Source organism: Dermacentor andersoni, chromosome 2 (assembly GCF_023375885.2).
Source record: "Dermacentor andersoni chromosome 2, qqDerAnde1_hic_scaffold, whole genome shotgun sequence".
Classification (NCBI taxonomy): domain Eukaryota; kingdom Metazoa; phylum Arthropoda; class Arachnida; order Ixodida; family Ixodidae; genus Dermacentor; species Dermacentor andersoni.
Genome location: NC_092815.1, coordinates 150,793,407 through 150,817,402, shown reverse-complemented (window position 1 = coordinate 150,817,402; position 23,996 = coordinate 150,793,407). Strand labels below are relative to the sequence as shown.

The 23,996-nt window shown below is 45.2% G+C and overlaps 1 protein-coding gene across 1 annotated transcript in view; it reads right to left on the bottom strand.

The window, feature by feature from the left end:
- The window catches only part of LOC126540941 (xaa-Arg dipeptidase-like), a 28,288-nt gene extending 6,094 nt beyond the window's left edge, over window positions 1-22,194 (bottom strand). Inside the window, exons 1-6 of the mRNA XM_055076139.2 lie at window positions 22,078-22,194; window positions 18,921-19,146; window positions 8,918-9,087; window positions 7,802-7,951; window positions 5,915-6,044; window positions 2,578-2,823 (exon numbers count right to left, since the gene is read on the bottom strand). Of these exons, the coding sequence (XP_054932114.1) occupies window positions 2,578-2,823; window positions 5,915-6,044; window positions 7,802-7,951; window positions 8,918-9,087; window positions 18,921-19,146; window positions 22,078-22,191 (1,036 nt within the window). The 5' untranslated portion in view covers window positions 22,192-22,194. The remainder of the gene's footprint in view (window positions 1-2,577; window positions 2,824-5,914; window positions 6,045-7,801; window positions 7,952-8,917; window positions 9,088-18,920; window positions 19,147-22,077) is intronic.
- Window positions 22,195-23,996: the final 1,802 nt, after the last annotated feature.

Sequence of the window (23,996 nt, the reverse complement as noted above, 5' to 3'; positions counted from 1 at the left end):
AAGTGCGATTTCGACAACCGTACGGCTGGCCTTTTCTTGCATCGCTTTCCGCGCTGAAAGCTCGAAACGCCCATCAAGTCGAATGGCGGGGCATTTGAATATATAGCTCCAAAGGCAGGCCAGCAAAACAAATTTCGCGCCTCGGAAGACAAAATGGCGTCACTTTTGCTTTTAACGGATATGGCATCACATTATTTTTTTTTCCGCCGGAAATGTTCCCACCACATATGAACCGCCATATTTTAAACGTATGGGCTCCTATGGAAGCTTCGCTACCAGGTATAATTACCTTGGCCGTATCCCGTGGCCGCTGCGGTATCTACGCTACGTAGCATGTCGCAGCTACAGGCAATTGCAATACCTATGCGCAGCGTGTGTGTTGTGCAGCACAGGGCTTGATTGCAGCTCGCGCTCATGTGCCCCAGTCTGGCCGTGCAATGTGCTCGAGTTTGTCAGGCACCTGGGGCGCTATATCGTAAAACTATTCTAAACGTTTCTATTCCAATTCTGCAATCAGCCCACCGCGATTGGTCAAAAACATTTTTTGGACCACCCCTACTTCACCTGTCTGTCACCCGACGTCACGAAAACCATGATAGCTCCCCATCTGATATGACGCGTACACACTGATTATGCATGATTTGACCGAACAAAAGAAAAAAAATTATTTCTGATTGGACCCCTTTTCGCCATTAGCCCTCGGCTATTGGTCACAAGTTTTCGGGCTGCACCCACTTCACCTGCCTGTCACTCGACGTCACAAAACCGCAAGAACTCATCGCGTCAAAGTGACGCGTACGCGCTAAAGATGCATTAATATGCCGAACAAAACTGAATTTTCTTCGGAATAGCCGCAGGCTGCCCCGTTCCGAAAGGAGTAAAAGATGGCTGCCGCCAATCGCTCAGGCACTGGGTACTCGCACCTGCAGGAGAGCATGGGTTTATTTGCGTATAATAAAACTTCTTGCGTGGCCGTGTAACGTTTTCAAGCACTTTCGGCACGTTTACGACCCCGTTCTGCCAAATCTTCTTTGCTGAGGATCCGTTTCAGCGTCATTCTTAAGCTTCCGTTGCATGCCGCCACGATTTTTGACCAGCCACCACAATATAAGTAAGGGAAAGCGGACCAATCACAGACGCCGGCAGCACCCTCTTGATCTGGTAATCGATTTTGAGTGCAGTTGCTCGGCCCCATCGAATCCCTTTCCACTTCAGCGTGCTCTTCGCCTCTTGTCAGCCAATTGGATAAGACAAGCCGCTCAGTGTAGGCAATGTTATTCGTTTTTCATGCAAACAAAAGTGACCTCCTATGAACAAGAAGAGCGTTTCATTGGTCTGTTCAGACGACCCTGAGGGAAGCCACCCGATGCTTGCGTCGGCGATTACGCAAATTTGACGTCAGGAGAATGGAATAAAAACACATTGGAATAGTTTTACGTTATAAGGCCCCTGCTTGACCGACGGATTGCATGGTGACATCTAGCTCGCGCATTTTGAAGCGCTATAAATAGCTCAGGCGTCTTACCAGTAGTGTCCAGGGGTGAGCATGCGCTCGGAAGAGTGCCTCTGACATCAAAGTCACACTAAAGGCAAATACTAAGTCGGCGTTCATTGTATAAATACCATTCTACCTAAAATGCAACTTGCACATTCCGAAGCGCTAATTATAGTTCAATACGAACCGAAGTCTGCCAAGGCTTCGAACCAGGAGCGTTGTTCGATGCCAGTTGATCGTCTTGAGCTAGCTGAAATTAGCGGAACCCGATTGCTACGACACCGATAAGAGGGGTCAGTAGTCAGGTCAATAAGTCAGGTCAATAATCAAGCGTCAGTAGACGATATTCCGCTTCTTCTGGAAGTACACAATTACTATCGAAATTCGAAAACAGATTTTCGCTTACTTCAGCCTGTTAATAAATTTCGTTACTATATATGCACAGCAGCAGTAGGAAAAAGCGGAGCGATCAAAACACCCTTCTTGATTCATGTCACCTATGGGCCAATAGTAGCCGCATACGTGAATATGCTATATTACGAAATAAACGATCCAGAAAACAGTGAGGACCAGGCTTCGGCTTAAAAGAGAGGATTTCAGAAAAAAGTGACTTCGCCCTCCGTTTACGAGCATCACGCATCGTGCACGACTGCAAAATCTGGTTGAGGGGTTCACAGCAGCGTATGCTGACCGCAGGCTGTTTCTCAACATGGCCGAGAAGTGTGCCAGGCAGCCTTGAAGACGTGACAATTTAAGAATGTAATTACTAATTCGTGGCTGTTCAATTCCAACAGTACTTATATAGCCAATACCTTTCGATTTCGCTCGATATAACGCACATAAAATAGCACCAGCTAATCTTCACGTCATGGCGCAAACTTCCTTCACGTCAGTCGGCGTAACTCCACACCTACGTTTCGGCGCGCGCAGGCATGCAGGACAGGTGCCAGGCAGTTGTGTGTACAGAGCTGGTACAAGATTATTAGGTTGACAGTAAATAAAATTCATTGAAACTAATTCCAGATCGAGCTTTATATTCACCATACCTATTTCAATAGGCACGTTAACGCCGCTGGGCATACCTTGCGCCTCCGCATGCTTCTGGAAGAGTCTCAGCATGGGTTCATTGAGGTTCATGTGCTTGCAGAAGATTTCCTTTTCAGTGATGTGTATTTCACAGCCAGTGGCCTTAGCGGATGCTTCCATGCAGGCCTCCAGCTCACGACGCACTTTGAGAAGCCTCTCGCTGCTCGGCGCCCTCACGCAGAAGTGCAGCTGGCTGCGACGAACCTCCAGCTTTGGTGTCGCCTCAGAGCGTAGCATAACGCCTGTTGTAAAGATGGAGGCTCACTTCAGCGAACGGTTTCAGCCGCACTAGCTAGACAAATACACCTTACGTACAAACGAGAAGAGACTAACAGATAGAGAGAGATGAATCTAATTACAAGAATAGCAAGAAAATCAGCGGGATCCACGGCGCAGGTTGCGGCTTGCTATACTGTCCACAGGGAAAAGGCGAGAGATGAGAAATTGAGTGTTGGTTCTTTGCACTATAACCCTATGAAAAGTTTTACACCCTTACGGGCGTTTTCTTGTCACACAGGTAATACCCCTAGCGTTAGGGCCTTACATAATATATAGAGTACATCTGACGACAAAAGACGCAGTTGAAAACTATGTAGTCATTCTGATAGTCTTGGGCGTACAGAAATATCCGACAGGAGAATTTCGCAGGGATAGGTACGAAACATTATTTATAGCACTTTTCATGTTGCTTGTCACAGCTTTCATAATTTTAACTTGAAAGAAAAAGTCGGCAAAGAAGATGCCATCTTCGCTTCCTAACCAACACTCTGATCTTACCCTAGTGAACCTAAGGGTGTTAGGCATGCGACAACTGAACATGCTTTATACACAGATAAAGGTGTAAAAAAGTTGACAGTGTAGATTTTTCTCAATTGCCGCGCCGCAGTAAACCTAGGCAACGAAACAAAAACTAAAGCTATTTACAGTCCTTGCGTAATACGCAGTGGCATCCGTGGTAGCTGTGGTACAATCTACCAGCAACGCGCTAAAGCATCCGTCGTAGTTCTGTCATTCCTGCAGTCTTTTTCAAGCTTACCTAGAGGCTGCTACTACATCTTACGCTGAGTGCGAAGAAGTGCGCGACATAGAAGATGTCATTTGAACCTGAAGGCGCTTTTGTCCTGAAAGCATGGGAAGCATGTATGTACAGAATGGGAATCGAACGGTTTCTTCATGGAAGGACAGTGGATAGTGTACTAGGAAGTGCCGCACATTCTTCTGGAATTTCCGTGTAAGAAAATCCTACTTCACACATGCTGACAACTTTGACGTGCGAAGAGACCTTTAGAGGGACAAAGTGCCAGCACTTCGCAAGGCTAACTCCGCCAGTAGAACCGTTATAACAACCACCACTACCACCAATAAGTTCAGATTTCGTTCGCACGACGGTCTGCTAATGAAAATATTGTCAAAGCTTTCTTGCAGCGATGGCGTTTGTCTGATATCCTAGATGTCAAGGAGGCTCTTGGCTTAAGCACATGCGCATAAAAAATGTTGCCACTATTTATTGAGATGCAATTTAAGATATAATAAAAAAAGTTAGAGCAAAAGCATGGGTGTATATATATATATATATATATATATATATATATATATACAACTGAAATCGTGCAATATACGCATATGCTGTGTGGTTTGCATAGTTAGCGTGGTTATGAAGTGAGTTGTGTATCGAGGCATTCTCTACAAAATGAGCATGTGCGTTAGCCCCAGTTGAAGAAATTCTTTTTCAGTCACAATATCATCGAGTCATCTCCTCACATGCCCCTATAAGATAAGGTGCATTACCGCCTGGCGGTGGTAGAGAATCCTATGCATTCTGCTGCTAACACCTGCCAGAATTATTTCAAACTCAACCACCATGACATTTCTTTAAATGATTGTGGCTGTAAAAGATAAAGCCAGTGAACGTTTTTTCATCATTGAAGCAACGCTTTTTACTATATTATTGCTTTGAATATTACCAAATACAAGAACCGGACATTGAAGTAACCGCTGTATTACGCAAAATTAAGGACACCTGTATCTACAGTTGTATACCACACTCTACAAATATCAGGATCCTTTAAACAGAATATTTCCGCGACCTCCACGTAGGCAATCGAAGCAACAACGGATGGTATGTTTTAAATGAATTTAGTTATGCGACCAATGTCTAGCGTATGGGCACTTTCAATGCTGAAATATTCAATACCAATTGCCACTCCAAAAGATCGAATTCAGGTGTCATCCATAGCGTGTATGTATTAATGATGCCAGCAGCTTTCCGACGTGCAGCGAAAGCGAAGCTTGCGGGGATCGTTTTAGGCGCAAGCGTACCATGGTAAGTAGTGGGAAGTGGCTATTCTTTTTCTTGGGCCCGTTATAACTTAAAAACATTCCAATCTATTTTTATTTCGGTCTCGTGATGACAAATTTATGTAACCGCCAACGGAAGCATCGTGCGATGACCCACAACGTTCTTTGAAAATTGTGGGTCATCGTTTATAGGTCACTTTTGCTTGGTTTCAGAACAAATAGCATTGCCTATCTTCAGTGATTTTGCTGACCCAATTGGCTGAGAAGAGGCGAGGAGCAGGCCTGAGGGGAGAGGGCTTCGGTAAGGCCGAGCTAGCACATAAATAACTGGATGAAGAGGGTGGTGGCGGCTTCTGCGATTGTCCGCTTCCCCTTGCTTAGCTTGTGGTGGCTGCTCGAAAATCACGGCGGCTTGTAACGGAACGATAAAATGGCTGCCAAAGCTGATACTCAGCGAAGAAGTGTAGGCAGAGTTAAGCAGTAAATGCGCCAAAAGGGCTGACCAACGTTAATCTTCCAACCATAAATATTCATTCTACGCAAATAAATTCGTATTCCCCCGCAGCCATCAGTGGACATTATCCATGTGATCGGTAGGTAGACAATCTCCATTCCTTTCGTAATGGTCCAGTTTCCTGCTATTTAAAAAAGCAGTTTTGTTCGGCATATCAGTGCATATTGAATACATACACTTTGACGTAGGGAGTTTTCGTAGTTTTGTGATGTCAAGTGACAGGCAGGCAAATTGGGCGCAGACCGAAAACATTTCGCTGATGGCGGAGGGAGTAATGGGAACGAAGTTGTAGAATCATAAATAATTATTTTAGTTTTGTTTGGTCTAGTCGTGCATAATCAGAGCGTGCACGTTATATCACACGGGGAGCTTTCGAGGCTTTTGTGACGTCGTATGACAGGCAGGCGAAGTGGGGGTGGCCCGAAAAATGTTTTACTAGAGTGATCAGAATTATGTAGGCGGTGATGTTCTGTTATTCGGCAGTCTGAAAGCATTGCACGCTGCACCATCGTTGGCCTCACCATGCATTTTGCACTCAGGGTCCAGGCGAGCCCGCAATAGAGATACGCCTGAGTAGGCGAGCACGGCGGCGTCCAAAGCACTTGACTGCACCCCCTCCTTTTCTGAAGCGCTCTCGAAGACTACGGTGACCTGCACAAGCAGGGCAGACCTTAAGGTAGCACTGAAGCACTTTTCTAATTAACCTGAAAATTACACCAATAGTAAATTACGTAACTTTCATGATCTCCTATCGCGAAAAAAAATTCGACGCATTTATCGGACTAATGAGTGGCTTTCTCCTTTCACTTGCACAAGCACACTGCAAGCTAAACGGGGGACGCAAGAGAGCAATGACCATGTGGCCTCACCCAGATTTCAACGCATGTCTTGGCAGCGAGATCACAAAGAGGCGGCTCGTGGTGGTACCTCGTGGCAGGCCGCGGTATCTACGCTAGTGTTTCATTTCGGAGACCACGAACAGCAGACGCATCAACGCGCCGCTGTCGTGTGTAGAATGGCAGTGCAACGATGAAATGGTTTTTCTGCCTTTTTGAAATTGCATGCCGCATGTTTTCCTTGATTTAACTCAATTGAGCAATAATACTCGTATTACTCAGAGTGCTTTCACGATTCCGAAATTTGCCAGTATACTTATTGTAGGCTTCACTGCTTGCGATGACGCTACATGACGACATTGCGAAGGTGAGAGGAAGTGGCTTTTTTAGTGGTTTTGACAGGAGATTGTAAGTCCCCTGCTGCATGCAGTACAGTAATATTTGGTGCACGTGTTCACAGGAGCCTCGTCAACTGAATAACTACGTTTTCTTTCTATGTTGAAAAAGTGTTCCTTTTCAGGGCCGCTTTAAAACGTCCAATTTAAGAACACCTCGTCAACTTTGAAAATTGGACGAGGTATGCATCGTCTAATTGACACTACGCAAACGAAAAATGCAGGCATAAGGGAGAGCTCCACACGGGACGGGATTGGTTTTGGCGGGAAATTATGTATACTTAGGTCACTATGAATGCCTTAACAGCAATCAACCCGCCTCAAGACAAATACAAGCTCTGGAACAGACGAAATAAGCTATTCTTTATTGATTATTGTAACATGTAACGAGGCACACTGATCGTGCTTGTGGTGTCGTTTACCAGATCTTACCAGGCGCGGTAGACAATTGATTACAAGGATAGGATTAAAGCTTTGGGGCGGGCTCGTTGATAGTACATACTTATTAGTGTCTTAGCGCAGATTCTGCAAAGAAGCACACAGAGACACATACGAAACAAGGTGCTATTCGCCCCTGTTACATGTCTCCGTGTGCATCCTTGCTGCCATTGTGCGGCCAAGCAGGGTAGATGGTCTTCAATTCAATTAAATTCAATTCAATTCACTTTATTTTCAACACCACAATGTTGAGGACCGCGAACAAAAAGCCTTGTACTAGTTTTTCTATACCTTTATAAAAAATGGGCCACACAGATATTGGACGGTAGTTTGTCAGCTCGTTTTTGGTTCATGTTCATGTTCATGTGTTTATGTTCTTCATGTTCTACATCATTTTCGTCGTACATTACCGCTTTGATCGTGGACACCAGTTTCCATGGGCTCTTCTCGGCAACCACCTAACGGGTTTTTCATCAGTCCCACAGTGTTATTATTTATTACTTCAGGGAATAAATTATGAAGCTCACGTATTCATGCCGTGTTACTAAATATAATTGAATTAGGTTGGCATGCCTACGCAATTTAGCCGAGGATTGACTAGGGCGAGAAGCTCTGCAAACAGCAGCGCGGTAAGGGTGCGGAACACAAGCATAAGTGGATGAGGCCTAGCCGTTGTAAGAATATAAGGTACACGCATGTTCATGTTTGGTCGTTTCGCCACCAGAGAGCGTGTACTCACCCCGCATCGCGCAGAGAGGACGACCCGCAGAGCGCTTCTTGTTTCCGGATGCGCCATCAGAGCCGCGTCAATGCCATCCAGGGCACCGGCTCGCAACAGCAGTTCTTTGCCCATACCACCCTCTTCGGCAGGTGTGCCCAGCACCACCACCTGCGGTCGTCCGGGCGTACACATCGGTCAGACTGTCTAGCCTTTTCACCGTATCCAATGGATTGGAGAGCCAAAGACTTGTCTTTGTCAAGGCGAGGCATAGCCTAAGCAAAACCGCGGACACGAGAAGATACATCGCATACGCGATTCCGCGCGCGTGCAGTGTGACTCCTATTGAGACAAGTTGGAAAATACCCAAGCGACGCCATCTGCTGTGTTAAGTCAGCCAAAGCAATAAGTGTTTTCATTTTCGCATGGCTACGCTCCTCTTGTGTGTTAAATTTGTTGTTGCGTAAATTCATTCTTAAATGCTTCACGGCGGTTAGTCATAAGTGAAAGATTGCAACATGCTTATTCACCAGCCGCGACTCTCTCGTGATAATTGAATCTACACGTATACCGACAGTTCGAAAGTTACAGCAGCAGATAACTTCGTTAGTGACTTTCATTACACAGCGCCCGTGTCGTAACGGTGTACATATAGCGGTGTTATTGAATCAGAAAGTATCGACTGACCATGTGTGTTTTTTCACGTTAATTCGTAATTATTTCCAATTACGCGAGGGTTATATTTATTGCATTTCTGTACTAGATATTGGATACAGCTTGAGCATATTCATTGGCTTTCTGTATACTGCGTCATGAACACTTATGAGTGGCCCAGTAAAATTTTTTCTTCTTCTCTACGCGTTTGTCTACGCTGAGAGCACATCCGAAAATTGTAGCCAGACTTGTGACTGCTAACCGAGCTTTAGTGTCGCTGGCAGAAACGAAGCATTACAACTTCAATGACGCAAATGAGTACTTAAAAAAAAAAAGAAGAGCTTCTTAGTCAGAACCAACATCGGCCCATTATTTCTTCTGAAAAAACATCCAGCATAACAGACGTAACCTTCGTAATTCTTCTATTTTAAAAAGCCGCTCTTCCTCAATCGCCAATGGTTCTGAATACCGCAGTATACTCACCCTGCCTTGTACAGGTGTTCCGCACAGCTGCTCCTGTCTCATCATCAGGTCGCGCATGGCCACAGCAGCGGCGATGGCGCTCTCGGCGATCAAGTTGTGTCCACAGGCGTGACCGAGGCCCGGCAGAGCGTCGTACTCACAAAGCAGAGCCACGACCGGAGATGAACCGACTACGAACAGGTATTGAGAAGCAGCACATTCCACTGAGTTGTACCTGTCTGCCAATCAACTTTTGTTTGTGGTATCGAACAAGTGAAACCCAAACGAGAGATGGTGTGGGGGATGGGGGAAGGAAAGAAGTGCTTTGGTTTTTGTTACAGTAGCCCTGAAGCACTCCTCGGGCTCAATGAAAGAACAAAGCCCGCAGATAGCGTTCCGCGCTGCGATCACCTCAGCCAAATTTCGCCGTGGTGTGCGGCGCACCGAGCTAGAAAACGCAGAACAAACGCGCTCTTTCCTTCTCAAACGCCCTTTTATTCAACAAAGGCATTCTCTTCCCTTTTTTCGAGCTGCCATATATTGTCATATAGCCGATTACCATGCCCGGGTGCAATTGCGCACTAGCTGAAGTAAATCAAAATGGTATTTGAATCAGTGCGCTTCTTCCTACTATTACGGTGTAGTATAATTGACGTAGTTTAATAAACAGGCTGAAGTAAGAGAAAACCTGCGTTACGTTAGGAATCTTTTCAGTGCGAGTCCGGAGTGCAGCTTCCATCGCTTAGCCGATGTACGTACTGCCAACCTACTCGCACGAGCGAATATGAAGATGAAGTTTGCCCCACCCTCGATAATTGTGTGATTCTCGTAGAGATGTGTGCGATATGGAATGTGCTATTGATTTCTCTCGGTGTGAGGATAGGCGCGTGTGGCTGTCAAGTACATGGTAGCAAAACAAAGGAAAGAGCTCAACCAACTTAGCTCAACCGTAATCTGGGGATAGCCTCTTAGTTCTGAGCGTCGCAGGCGCCAAAACTGAAAGTAGTGGCGTCTATGTGAGCACACTAAATAAGGTTTGAACTGTGCCCCATAGTGACGTTTAGTAGGCGAAGCATGATGGGCACCACCCCGCTCTGTCGTAGCCTTCACAGTACAAGACATTCACATACAAGACACCTCAAAAGGGACCACAGGAGATCTTTGAATGCCCATAACTCCACCTCTTCTGAACGAATTTAAGCCGTTTTTGTATGCAAAGTATTCTGCAATAGTCTGTTTTAACGTCAAATGCATATCTCGACTTTAATAACAAGTCATTCAGGACCACTATAAATCTCATTTACAGTTGAGCGTACTTTATATGGGAAGCCTTACATTACAGGAGGGAACAAACCTAAACACGGAAAACGTGAGCAGGAGCTATGACACCTATGGCTTAGCTAAGCGAGGTTCTGGCAGAAAAAAAAAATAAACTTTTTTATAAGTATTCCCCCGGTATAGATTAGCCAGACAAGACAAAGGTCCTGACAAAGATAGAGACTTGAAGGGATTAACAGTGCTCGAAGAATAGATGCCTACCGAAGTCAACGCTGCGAACAGAGGGCATGTGTTCTGAAGCAGCAGATTAGACTGAAGGTTTGTCTGCAGATTGGTTATGCATAAGTGCGCTCCATGTAGATTTTTACCGGTTGAATGTTTGCGTCCTTTAATGTCCTTTCTATTAATTTCACGCGCAGGACAACGTGACAAAGCGTGTGTCAGTTGTTTACATCGTGCATCTCTTTTCAAACCCGTACATAATATCCATCCTGCACTGGGGACACTTCTATTGCCTAATTTTCATCGAACGATATAGAGTTTGTTGTCACAACGACATTTATGCTCAACCTTTACTTGCGCATGCCCGTCCAGGAGTAGATGCTAACACAAAAAACAGGCGTCTCGGAATAGACATTTACAGTTTGGAAATGGTAGGAATTAATGTTTTCTGTTTGTGCTATGACAGCCGCCCACGGCTACGTGAACGTCGATGCGCATGCCAACCACCGCGGAACTATAAGAGAGTGAAGGTGTCTTTTAAATCGCTTGCGTGCGCTTTTAATGCCAAGCAGTGCCCGTACCCAGCCGCGCTCGAAAAATATAGTGATCCCGCAGTCTACTCGGTCGATAGCATAAAGCGAATGTAAACGACTCTGGAGAAAAAAAGTTGCCGATGATTACGTTACTTCCTAATGCGAAATTCGAGCGCAGCTCTTCAGCTGTTTCGCCTTTTTGATATATTGAGGCAAAGAATTCAAGCAAGACTTGTACATACAGTTGGAGACAATTTTTTTATTCTTCGCACATATTCTTTCTACAAGAAACACTGCACTCCAAGTTCTCGATTGTCATGAAGGAAGCTTTGTGGGCGGAGAAATAGATGGATATATGCTCGACTTGTTGCACCATCGCCTGGTTCGTCGTTGCACGCATCTGGATTCTGGTGGCGACGGCGCTGGGCCTCTGCTTGGGCAGCTCGTTTATCAGCAGCGCCGACGAAGGACTTCCACCGATTGCCTCACTCCTGGCTCAGAAATAACTGGCTGAGAGTGAACTATATATATAGGCAGACGGATTATATTATAATATGAACCGTCTGTGAGCCTCGGACAATACGTCTCGTGCGGAAAATTTCGCACCAGCCGCGTCAAACAGAGCGTAACTTGACGCAACTGCGTCGCTCATCGGGAGGTCGCGGGAGGCAGCACGTAGGCATATAGGAACGTTGCGCGGCGGAGATGGCACATTGTAAAATAATTTACGCCCTTAAAAGTAAAAAGGGTGTAAATGTGTCTATAACTCACACCCTTAGGGTGTGAGTTATGTAACGGACACCCTAAGGGTGTGAGTTAAATACACATTTATTCCTTTTTCACTTTTAGAACCTCAGGTGGTCAAAATTTCCGGAGTCCTCCACTACGGCGTGCCTCATTATCAGAAAGTCGTTTTGGCACGTAAAACCCCGTAATTTAATTTATTTCACGTTTAAACGTATGAATTATTTTACATTGCAGCGACTGACTGACGCCGATGACGCTACTAGCGACTCAACTGAAGGTGGTTCTGCGTTTCAGCTGGGAAGCGCGCACCGTAATCCGCTGATACCGAGCCGGTGCTTCGGCAACCGGAGAAACAGCGCGCGCTCTCGCGCGGTCGCCGCCACGCATGAGGAGGGGGGCACACTCACTGGCGGCTGCGGCTATGCGTCCCGGCTCAGGCAGCAGCACATCGTTGAGCTCAGCCACCACCGAGCCGGCGCTCTGATTGCCGCCGCACAGGGGTGGCGTTGGAGGAGAAGCGAAGAGAGCAAGGCTCGCGCCATGCGCGAGATGGCGCCAGGAGCGCGCGCAGCTAGAGCAGCGCGCTGGCCCCGGCTACGGAACTGGTTACAGCGAAGGACGACGGCGAGGGCGACGCGATACGCAGGAATAGACGCCAGAGAGCTGCACTTCAAATCTCTTCAAGATGTCCATGGATTGAAATCGGCAACAGCAAAGGCGTCGCCATCTTGCTAGTCTGTGCTATTCAGACTAGACGCGCCAATGAGCGTTCTCGCCGGCCTCCCTAAATATGGTGGCGCCATCCAATTGAGGTGCCTGCAAACGCATGCTTGCGCGCACCGCAATATTTGCACCAAATGCTCTCATATGCATGCGATCTTTCTGAAATATATACGGAAGAACCATTTCATGCTGTCCATACGTATGTGATGTAAGTTATTGATTTTTTCATCGGTACTATTCAGGAAATTTTTAGGATTAAAAAATGAGGCATAGCAACATGGCGGCGCCTTCGCGATTGCAACTTTTTTCACTGAGCTATTCCTCCATACATTGCATACTATAACTCTACAGTCCAAACGGACACACTAGGCCTGAAGATAAAGGGACTGAATCGTTGTCGACTGAATGGTGCCAACGAATGTCTAGATGGGCGTAAAGAAATTTATACAGGGATAGTGAACGCTAAGTCCTTACACAAAAGATAGACAAGAACAAACCGTTGTTTCATTATGTGTTTGTGTGTGCTGTTAGATGTCAGCTCTAAATTATGAATTCGCCTAAATTTCGACCATTATATCTGAGAGCAATTTTTCATGTTGTTTCACGACATAGAAACAGGCAACTGGACTGGTCGAAACATTTTTTTAGCTTGTAAAAACGGTAAATTAGTGTGAACTGACGGAGAAGTTATGCAAAATTATAAAATTTATGCGAAACTGCCCATTTCTCGCATTGACGAGGAAAACGCGCTAAATATCAGTCATTTACTAGTTGATTTCAACACTTCAATTATCGCATATATACGAGCTGCATAAATGCATAAATATGTATCCATAAGTACAACACTCAATAGTTTTGTGATTCACGCCTCACTCATTCACTCACTCACTCACTCACTAGCTCACTCGCTCACTCACTCACTCACTCACTCACTCGCTTACTCGCTCACTCACTCACTCACTCACTCTCACTCACTCACTCACTCACTCAGTCACTCACTCACTCACTCACTCACTCACTCACTCACTCACTCACTCACTCACTGAATGACCTAGGCAGTGGGAATCGTACAAAAGACGCCGAGACTGTATTGCTGAACATTACATTTTTCAAGCGCTGAAGCTGTAGCACAGAAATTGACTAAATAAATATCTGCAAACAGGAAGAAGCTTCACTTATAACTGTAATCTTTTATTCGACTAGCAGACATTCTAGGTAGCCATAATGTTCTTGCCTATGCACAATAGGGCTTAGAAACATGGGTTAAACAAGAGGAAACTACCTCATGCTTGTGACAGTACGAGGCTTTCGAAGCTATCGATAACCCTTGCTAATGGTAAATATATGGGAAGGGAAACTCCGTATCATTAAAGACTCTGGCTTCACTGTTGCAAGTTTCACCCCACTTTCTCATAATGTATGGCTAAGCTACCTCACGAGTTATTTGACCTTGATGTGTGAGGGTAATACCGGTTCTTTGGAAGCAGAATAACGACAATTACGGCAATGGTCAACAAGCTGAGGTAAAGTTCCCGAGCATCTTATCAAAGCGTGATGTTGAATGAAGTGATCTTTGACGCACGCGCGAAATTGCCCCACATGAACTTTAGTGCAAGATTGTGGAACAACGTACGCAAGGCCGTACGCACATTCGACGAGTTCGGTCCCCTGTTTAATACTGAGACGGGGCTCTTCTTTATATTTCTCTAAAGCGCTGGCAGAAACGTGCAATTATTTTCTGCTCCATACGACACAAATTGGTGGTGCTTCGCACCTCCATGTGCACTTATGTACGCACCTTTATGTCCGTAAAGTGCGCAGCAGTAGACAGGCACATTTTGTGGGCCTGCGGAATAACTGCTCATTCCTGCGGTAGTTCGTCAACCTGCCTTTGAGCTTTTTTTTCCTATCTGTACCTTTTATTTCCCGAGGTTGTGTTTCCATACGGACGTTAGTACATTTAAGGGTAACCTGCTTGTTAAATGTTTTTACGTGCCCTCTAGAGCTCTCATTCATAAGATGAAAGCAAGACGTGTAAAGAAGACAAAAAAACTAGCTCTCGCTATTAATTTCTGATCATCTTCGAATGATCAGAGGTAAACTTCAGTATATTTTATTGACCTTGGTTCATTGTACTAACAAGCATATTTGTTTAAAAATAACTCTTCTAATCCACGAAATTTCAATAGTTTGGAAGCTCGGTTGTGAAAATACATCGATACTTGCATAAGCTTTCTGTCTCCAATAAAAATATCAGTCAAGAGTGAAGTTCTTGCCTTTCTATGGTTTTCGATTATTTTTCTTTAATAAGGCGAAAGGCCTGGGTGGCTTGTTGCAATGGCTCATACCTGAAAAAAGCGGCGCCTATTTCAGTGAGGCAAAAAATCAGTGATGCAAAAAAATATCATCAGGAACGGCTGACACCCCCGTAAGCTGGTAAGGATGCAGGAAGGAAGAAAGAAAGAAAGAAAGAAAGAAAGAAAGAAAGAAAGAAAGAAAGAAAGAAAGAAAGACGGAAAGATAGACGAAGACAAAGAGAGGACAAAAGAAAGAACACAAGAACCCTTAGGTAATAAAGAAGGTGCTCACATGTGTCATTGAGGAAGTCGGTCTACAGCACCATACGCTGACTTCACACAGCGGCTCGTTATGCCTGACTCCTCCAATCGTATAACTGAATGCATTACCAAGTGTGCAGCAGGCTTGCCCTTTCACGTGTTACGGCAGTATAACATGCTGCCGGGTTTATTGCGTCAGCTGCTAGATTTAAAGAATAAAAGACATGCTACAGTAAACATTGACCAACTAAGCCGCCTTGCCATCTTACTGTGTTGTCCATTACATCAGCGAGGTACCTCTCCTGACACGTGAATAAGCATTGGAGACTGGTCGCGGACTGATTGTAAGTAGCAAAAAACAACAAGAAAATTCCAGACCCGGTGCTATAGTCTTTTGTCAACTGCGTACTGACGCTCACAGTAATGCTAGAAAAAAATAAAGAACAGTAGCTAATTGTTTCGCGTCATGGGGGTGAATACGTGGACAGAAAATACATCGAAGCATGAAATTGCAGCAGCCGCGGTGGTAGTGGAAGCCTCTTTTATTGCCTACGCTGTTTTAGAAGCTGTTTCATGCGTTGACGTGCCCTTTCATTTGAAAAACTTCGTTAAAATGCAAAACACACAAATTTATTCTACTCAACTCGAGGTTTACTACACGCGGTGTTGTAATTTCTTGAGCAGACCTCCGCATCGCCCACGCGCGACGCTGGCTGGCTTATTCGCTACACATTGATTTCTGTGAGAAGAACAAAAGCATGAAGAACCAATGCTACCTTCTTCATGGTTGGTAAAATGAAAAGAAAAGAAAAACGTTGCATTTCTCTTGGGCGTTTCTCGTCTCGCCACTCTCACACAAGCCATGCTGCAGCCCGCTCATGTCTCAACAACCATTCTTCCGCTGAATGAGCCAGATTGTGGCATTAAACAATCATTCTTCGCGACTTGAGAGTGCAGACGCAATAAATTAAAGCTATTCTGTCGGTTTGCACAAGACATTGTCCTGTTCAGCAACGCTGGGGACGAACTACAACAAATGATCGAGGACCTCAACCGAGAAAGCGGAAGAGTAGAGCTGGAGATTATTATACAGAAAACAAAGATAATATTCAATAGCCTGGCAAGGAAACAATTATTCGAGATTGCTAGTCAGCGTCTTAAGTCTGTACAGGAGTATGTTTAGAAGGTCACTTACTCAGAGCACCATTGATCATGAGGTGAATTTAGTTCTGGGGTTTTACGTGCCACAATAACGATTTGATTATGAGGCGCGGCGTAGTGAGGGACTCCGCATTATATTTGACCACCTGGCGATCATTAAAGGGCCCCTCAACCGGTCTAACTATTTCAAGCTGACAAGCACAGTGCATACTATGCACGCTAACGATCGTGTCTGCTTAGTATTAGATCACTACGCGCCACGGAAAGAGCTGAAATTTCAAGCCAAAACATTTCTTGCGGGCTCCGCGCTCCAAGCCGTACAGTTACGTGTATGCCGCAGTTGCTTAGGTACATCGCAGTGCTTTGACGTCACTGTCAGTAGCACGTGACTTCACGAATTATTCAGGCAACAGCCGTTATTTGTTCCTTTAATTGACCAGTAAGAGTTTAGATAAATGATAAAACCTACAAAACAAATGTCTGCGAGTCTTTCTCTTTCCCTCGCACCTTAGCAAGGGTACTTCCGTTTCGTCTGCGTATTCCCACGTCGAGCAGTAGCGCGCATTGAGAGCAAAACTATGCCATTTTTACCGTGTTCCAGCGCGCGATCATGCTCTGCGGTCCGCTTGTGTCTGCCTCAGTGTTCGTGTAGCGCTGGCGTGTAGCGCTAGTAAGGCATTCACACGCACAGCGTGGAACATCTGGCGCTGCGCGAAACGAGATAAGCACAATAGCTCGTGCGCGCGACCGTCAGTGGATGTGCGGCGCACAGCGTAAGAGCGACAGAGCGGGAGAAAAAAAGGGAAGGCAGCGCCAGTAACGTATGAGTCAAGCGATTCTCCAACACCGGTATGGGAGAACGAAGGCAAGAAATTTCGCTTGCAGAGGCTAGACGAAGCAAGTGGAGAGAGCAAATGGTGGAGCTCGCGTGCGGAAATCATAGGTTCGCGGCCCTGAAATATTCCTCCCCCCCCCCCATCTTGGCTATTAATTACCCAATCTGATTTTTTTTTGCGGTAGATCGCTCGCCAGAGGGTACGTAACAACTTCTAGTGCATAACAGAAATATAGTATGTGGCTTGGTGAGGGGGCCCTTAAGCGTCCCGCACGGGACACGAGCCTTTTTGCATTTCTACGCCATCGAAATGCGGCCGCTGCGACCAGGAAGTCATGAGATGGAAGGTAACAAAATAAGAACTGGGAGTTTACCACTGTGTTCAAAGAAAAGTGGACAATCATTACATTCTACCGGTGCTAACATATGGGGCAGAAACTTGGAGGTGTACAAAGAAGCTCGAGAACAACCTGAGGACCTCGAAGAGAGCGGCGGAACGAAAAATGTTAGGTGTAACGTTGAGACAGGACACCGTCGCCACGCCCTGTTTCCACTTCTGGATAGACTCCACACTGAGCTACTACCGTTTCCGTCAGAGGAGTAGTTCCTCCATGGGGAAGAGAAGAACAGTCATTAGGCCGGTTCCTGTCGATTGATGACGCACGCGTACGGTTAATTTTCGACAAGTCTCTGTATCATTTTTGCGTATACACATCTCATAGAATCACTGCAAAATTATGTAAAATGGCTCTATCACATCGTCATTGTACATAACCGCTGTGGACACTGTACATATTAAATATCATTTTATAATATGTGACAATTAGTTTACACGTAACTGTGCGTTTCCGCGGGTCTGTGTGGTTATATCTTAATCGGGGTGGACTCGGACATTTCTTTCAAGACGTGCCGGGTACACATTACTTCATACTTCGTATAAGTTATCGTCCTGCTAGAGTTGTACCTTCATTGTAACTCAGTGTTCGTATCGTCTTCCGTTGAAATAAACTTTATCTAAACAAGAGACAGGAAGACAGCGGTGTGGATTGGAGAGAAAACGGTGATAGCCAATTTTCAAGTTAACTATAACACAAAGAAATGGAGCTGGGCAGGCCCTGTAATACGTAGGGTAGATGACCAGTGGGTCATTAGAGTTACAGAATGGGCGCCAAGGGAGAGGAAGCGCAGAAATTAGGATAATCGCTCGCGCACGTTGGAATCATCAAGCGCAAGACAGGGTAATTGCAGATCGCAGGGAGAGGGCTTCGTCCAGCAGTGGACATAAAAATAGGCCGGTGATGATGATGATTATTGTTATTGAAGACCAGATAGGTGGGCAAGCAGTTTAGTTTCTCTTTACTGTTGTTCCTGGTTATGGTTTTACCTTTGTCTGCTTGACCACGTAGTGTCCTTGCTTTGGTAGCATTTGTCTTTGTTAATCTACCTTTCTGGATCATCTTCCTTTCTTGTACCTTGCTTCTAGACAAATATGATCCTGCAGCTCCAACAAGAAATGATAGTTCCGAATACGGTGTATATCCTGTCCATTTTATTCATCTCCATTATTTTGTTTAATCCACCGCGGTAGCTTAGCGGCTATGCTGTTTCGCTGCTAAGCATGAGGTCGCGGGATCAAATCGGGGTGGCGAGACCACGTCGGAGCAGCGGCGACCGAATTTCGATGGGGTCAAACTGCATAAATGCCAGTGTTCGGTGCATTGGTGGCACGTTAACCATCCCCTAATGGTCAAAATTATGCCGGAGTTCCCCACTATTTCGTGCGTCATAACCGAATCGTGGTTTTAGCACGTAACACCCCAGAATTAAATTTTCTTCATTTGTTTAAGGTGCATTGCACTGCTCACCTATAACACAAAATATAGACACTATTGGTGCAAATAGATACGTTGAAGTAGTACAATGAAGATAGCGTTTTGAAACTGACGCTGCTCTTGCGATGTTGTTACCTCCGTACTCGGCGCGGAAAGCAGTTTGCAGAACGTAGTGTCGCTTTACGTCGAAACCTTCTTTTTCTAGGAAGGCGCAAAGCATGTTGTGCGCCTTGTGCTCCTCGAAACGGGTCTCCGGGTTCTCCCATAGGAAGCGGCCCACGGCGTGCAGCTGTTCCTTCCTTGATGTCACCGCGTCCTCGACGACTTCTTGTGCGTCCAGCTGGGCCGAGACAAGATTAGGCTGCAAGGAAACAGGCTCACGCTAAATAAAATTTAGGTATTCATGTTATGAGAAGGTTGGCTCCGTGGCAACTAATAAATTTCGGGAGAAACTTTTGAACTTATAAATTATTAAAAAAAGTACACAACACTTCTCACAGTCTAAGAAGCAGTGAGAGCTATGTACATTGCTCGAGTTCAATTTCTCTTCCCACCCTGTACGTTTGAGTTCACGGACATGTGAGCCGTACTTCCAGTTGACGTATACTTGTATTTGATGACAGCTGCCCACAGGCTTAAGTACAGAATAGATATTTATTGATATCATAATGCGACTTCATTTAGGTGAGGAAAATCAATTTTAGAGGTATGAATTTTCTACACGGTTTAAGTAATGAAGCTTCATGCGTAGAAAACAGATTACGACGTGATCCTTGTGGGGAATTTCATGAGTGGAGGGCACTTCTCGCATCAAAACTCAGCTCGACGTTCCTATTCCTACTGCATGCTCGCACACGTGACCATCTTTACTAGGTGGGTACCGTAGGTCAATGTCTCGCAGACGATGTCACTGTAAGTGTATTGCTGTCAGTGGCTCTACTCAGCCGTATAAGGTACCCTTAAAAAACCATTCCTTGTCCATGAGCTAAATACAGGTGAATATCCGGGTAGTGCAAGTTCCTTGAATGCAAGCAGCATTCGGGTAAGTCTTTTGTGGAGTAGAGACTACTTGTGAGTGCGCAGGGCTCCTGTTTTAAATAAAATGTCTCCTAAAAGCACTATGGATGACTGCTAATCGTCGGCGTCACTGCTGCAAATTTGTATCTGTGCAATATTATTGGCATAATATATTCCATATTCATCACTAGCATCGTCTCTCTTGGGCTCTGATTCCCGCAAGACTTCGCAGCTATCACATTCGTGTGAAGGACTTACAGAAAACATACTGCGTACTTGTCAGCATATTCATATTGGAATAACCTCACGTGAAGTGTTGGAACACTCAGGTGTTTTAAAATAAGCTGAAAGTATTTTCTACTAGGTAGCCAACTGATAATGAATAGTGTGTTATATTTAAAGCTACATCTTTTCTAACAATGTATACATTCCTAATGCTACACTTTATACGATGTCGGATCTTACGAATGAATCATATTCCTTCAAAATAAGCGTGAGCCATTTCGCATGCTCGGGCTGCCCTGGTGATGGTATCTAGTGCGTGCTCGCTGGCCGCTGCTGCAGCGGATGGAACGGATGTGTCCAGTGGCAAGGTTCGTTCTCGACCGAACAGCAAAATGAACGGGGAGCAACCGACAGTGTCGTGGCGCGAATAATTATATGCAAATGTGAAATAGGGTAGAGCAAGGTCCCGATCAGTGCGGTCGCATGAGACATACTTTTCAAGCATGCCTGTCAAGGTTCAACACAGGCGCTCCGTGAGACCGTTCGTTTGTGGATGGTAAGACGTAGTCAGTCTGTGCCTGGTTGAGCAGGACTGCAGAATGTCGCGATGTATTTTGAAAGCGCACCTTCTCCAACGTTGGAATGACATGCAGCTTGCTGCAAATGCTCTGGTGATTGCGTAGCGCCTGGTGTAATCTGTTGCCATAGCGGGCTACTTGCTGTCTGATGTTGATAGAGGGAACAGACCAAGTAAGTCTAAGCCAAAGAGAAGGAATGGCTTCGACGGCACGTTAGAGTAGTTGAAGACACAAGCATCGGCTATACTATCCTATGTCATTGTCGGCTGACATAATTGTTGACTTCTTTTACGTGTTGGCCATTCTTTATTTTGCAATAATTCGCATCTAGTATTTCAACTTTGCATCCTATCCTCTGCGATTGCTTTCTGGCTCAAGTGTCCATTCTCAGGCATTCGCGCTAATGTTTTATAACGTTGGCAAGCGCTGCCATATAGGATCCATAGCGTAAGGCTGGCAACCATTGCTTCAGGTCGAGATCATCGAGGTGCTTTCATGCGCAACGTAAATTCTTTTCTATGGTTTCGTCAAGATAACCAAGGGGAGTTCACGCCAGCAAAACTTTCTTTACATTGCGTTTACATCACAGGGAAGACAAGATGTATATAGTAACCTTAAAAATGTAGTTTATTTTGGCATTACCACTTGCGCTTCGGTATGTACGAATTCGCGATATTCGCCCTTATATATATATATATATATATATATAAATATATATATATATATATATATATATAGATAGATAGATAGATAGATAGATAGATAGATAGATAGATAGATAGATAGATAGATAGATAGATAGATAGATAGATAGATAGATAGATAGATAGATGGGGGATGCACAAAAGCGAAGTGCAAAGCCTAACGCAAACCTCTGAAGAATCGCCGGCGGTACCCATGGTGGGAGACACTCATTTTCGGCTAACAAAATTTCGTAACAGGCATTTTTGTTGCACGGAAAATTGCATCCAAACTGGTGGATTGAAAGACTAAGTTTAGTAGTATCTGGAGAGGCTAGCCGATCGGACGCACTGGCATGTTGCCCCAGATGAGGTGGTGAGGAATCAAAGAAAGCCAGTGAGATAAAAACGAGGCACACGAACACCAACACGTACGCGTGCAAAATGCACTGGCACAAAAATTGCTTACCGAGTTGTTCTATTCAGGCCAGCATACTGCAAGATCGCTACACGCGCTTCTCGCGCTTCAGAAGGATCTAAATCAGCTGAACTGCCACACGAACACGCAACACATGCTGTAGATAAAACAATTTTAGTTGGGCCACGGCTGCCCTGTTTCGTGCCAAAGCTGCGCCTTTTCTTTTTTCTTTTTTCGAAGAGCAAGTACCAGAACGACATTATTATTTTGTGAAACATGTATTCCTGGTTGTGTGCTCCTTGCGTTTGCGTACAAAATTGACAATAATTGGTTATCTAACGCGTGAAACATGAGAAGTAACTTAGAGGACCTACCATTTCGGAAACAACCGGCCACGCGCGGTCCTTGCAAGAAACCTCGAGCGTTGCTCGTACAGAGACGCGTCGCGCTGTCCTTGACGGTAGACGTAAAACTGCAGCTACAAACATAGATAGCTGGGGTATTAGCAACACTGTGCACCTGATAGCGGTAGTTCGCGCAGGGCACAGCCGGTTGACTGCGTGTCTCTGATAACATTGACGTTTTATGTTTGGGCTTATGGTTTTAGCCCCTTTGATATTGTTGTGATTGCCCTTCCACTTAAAGAGTCGTTGAGCTTCGGTAAGATAAAATTCCTCACAACCTTTATGCAAACAACAGAACGAAGGAGTAAAGATGTCTGCTTGCTTTGGACGGCGAAGAATATTCGAAATGAGTCAGTTCGATTCGGGTAAACATGTCCTACTAAATTAGGAAAAAAGACGGAATGTAACGCATGTCTCCTGCCTATAGTAATAAGAAAAGAAGTTATCCCTGTAAAACCAGCCGCCAGCGACAACACCCGCACGTGACGTCACTGCACTAACCCTTTAAAACTAACACGCCGAGGATGACGAGGCCGCCTTTGACGAAGATAGGTCCTCCTATCGAAACGTTGGCCAGCCTTTCTGAGGCACCTTATCCCTGTTTACAAACTTTATACCACTCTGCTATTGATGTAATTCGTTGTATTCTAAAATATCTGGACATTGGTTATTGTTTACCGAGAAATATTAGCGGTGACTGATTCAGCCTAACTGTAACGTTAAAATTCAGTCAGGGAATAAGTTATATCCGTTTGATAGGGTGCATGTTCACCAGCTTGGTTTCAACGCGCGATAACCTGTGGGCAATCTATTGCAATTTTAAGGTAAGCACATATAATTGGAGAAAACGCATTCTGGAATCCAACAAGATGTATTTAAAGGATGTATTCAGGGAACTAATCTGACGAGTGCACAAGTTTCATAGCCGGCTATCGCTTCCTAATGAGTACGCACTGATAACACCCCAAATATATGCACATCTTTGGCTTTTTTCTTTCTTCTGTCCAGCTCGACGAAACGTACACTCACGCTTCAAGATAACAGAGTGGAAGATTGTCGTTTCTGTTTGACACACTTATCTTCTTCATGTTCTGAGGACATTCACGGTATATTGCCGTGTGCGGAGAATAGGCTCTCAGAAAGCATGGTGCCATAACTTCTGCCTGAGACGAGAAGCGGCTGGTACTGAATGCTGGTAAAATCAACGCTTCGAATGAGAAGGCATTAGAAATCAGTCTTGGGCAAAAATGAGAAACGTTTCTTTTTTCAATTTGGGTGGTGTGAAATGGTTTATCTACTGCTGACTCTTATCGCGGATGTCAACATTAATAGCCACCATATCCATTCTGTGGCTCGCTGCTTGCAACTTTTGTAGTTTTACCCCGATAACACATCGCATGGGGCCTGCGAGGAATTCATTTTTGGTTTCTCACGCGAGGGATCAGGCGGTCGGTAGCGTGAGAGTTTGGCATTTCTATGGTAACAACCAGTGCTGAATTCTCTGTCCTGTAGTTGATGCTTCACAACGGAACCCTGCTAAAGTAGCAAGAGGATTACAAAATGACCGGTGAAAAGTTTGTTTGGAGCGGCAAACATTGGGAGCAGTACTTTGTTCTCCTCTCACAGGCCTGGATTGGTTAGCAGGAGCCACGTAGACATTTCATGTAGCGATATAATAACGGTGTTTTCGCTTGGCCTCTGATTCCGACGCGCGAAGATTTGCCCCGCTTGATAGGCGCCGTTCTACACTCTAAAAACTAAGGGAGTGCCGGGCACTCTCTTTGAGGGAGTAGCTGCTTGTCCCATATTTCACTCTCTTTTCGAGAGTAGATCACCCTCTTTGAGAGAGAGTAGGTCAACTCCTCCTGACAGAGCTTGGTTACTCCACC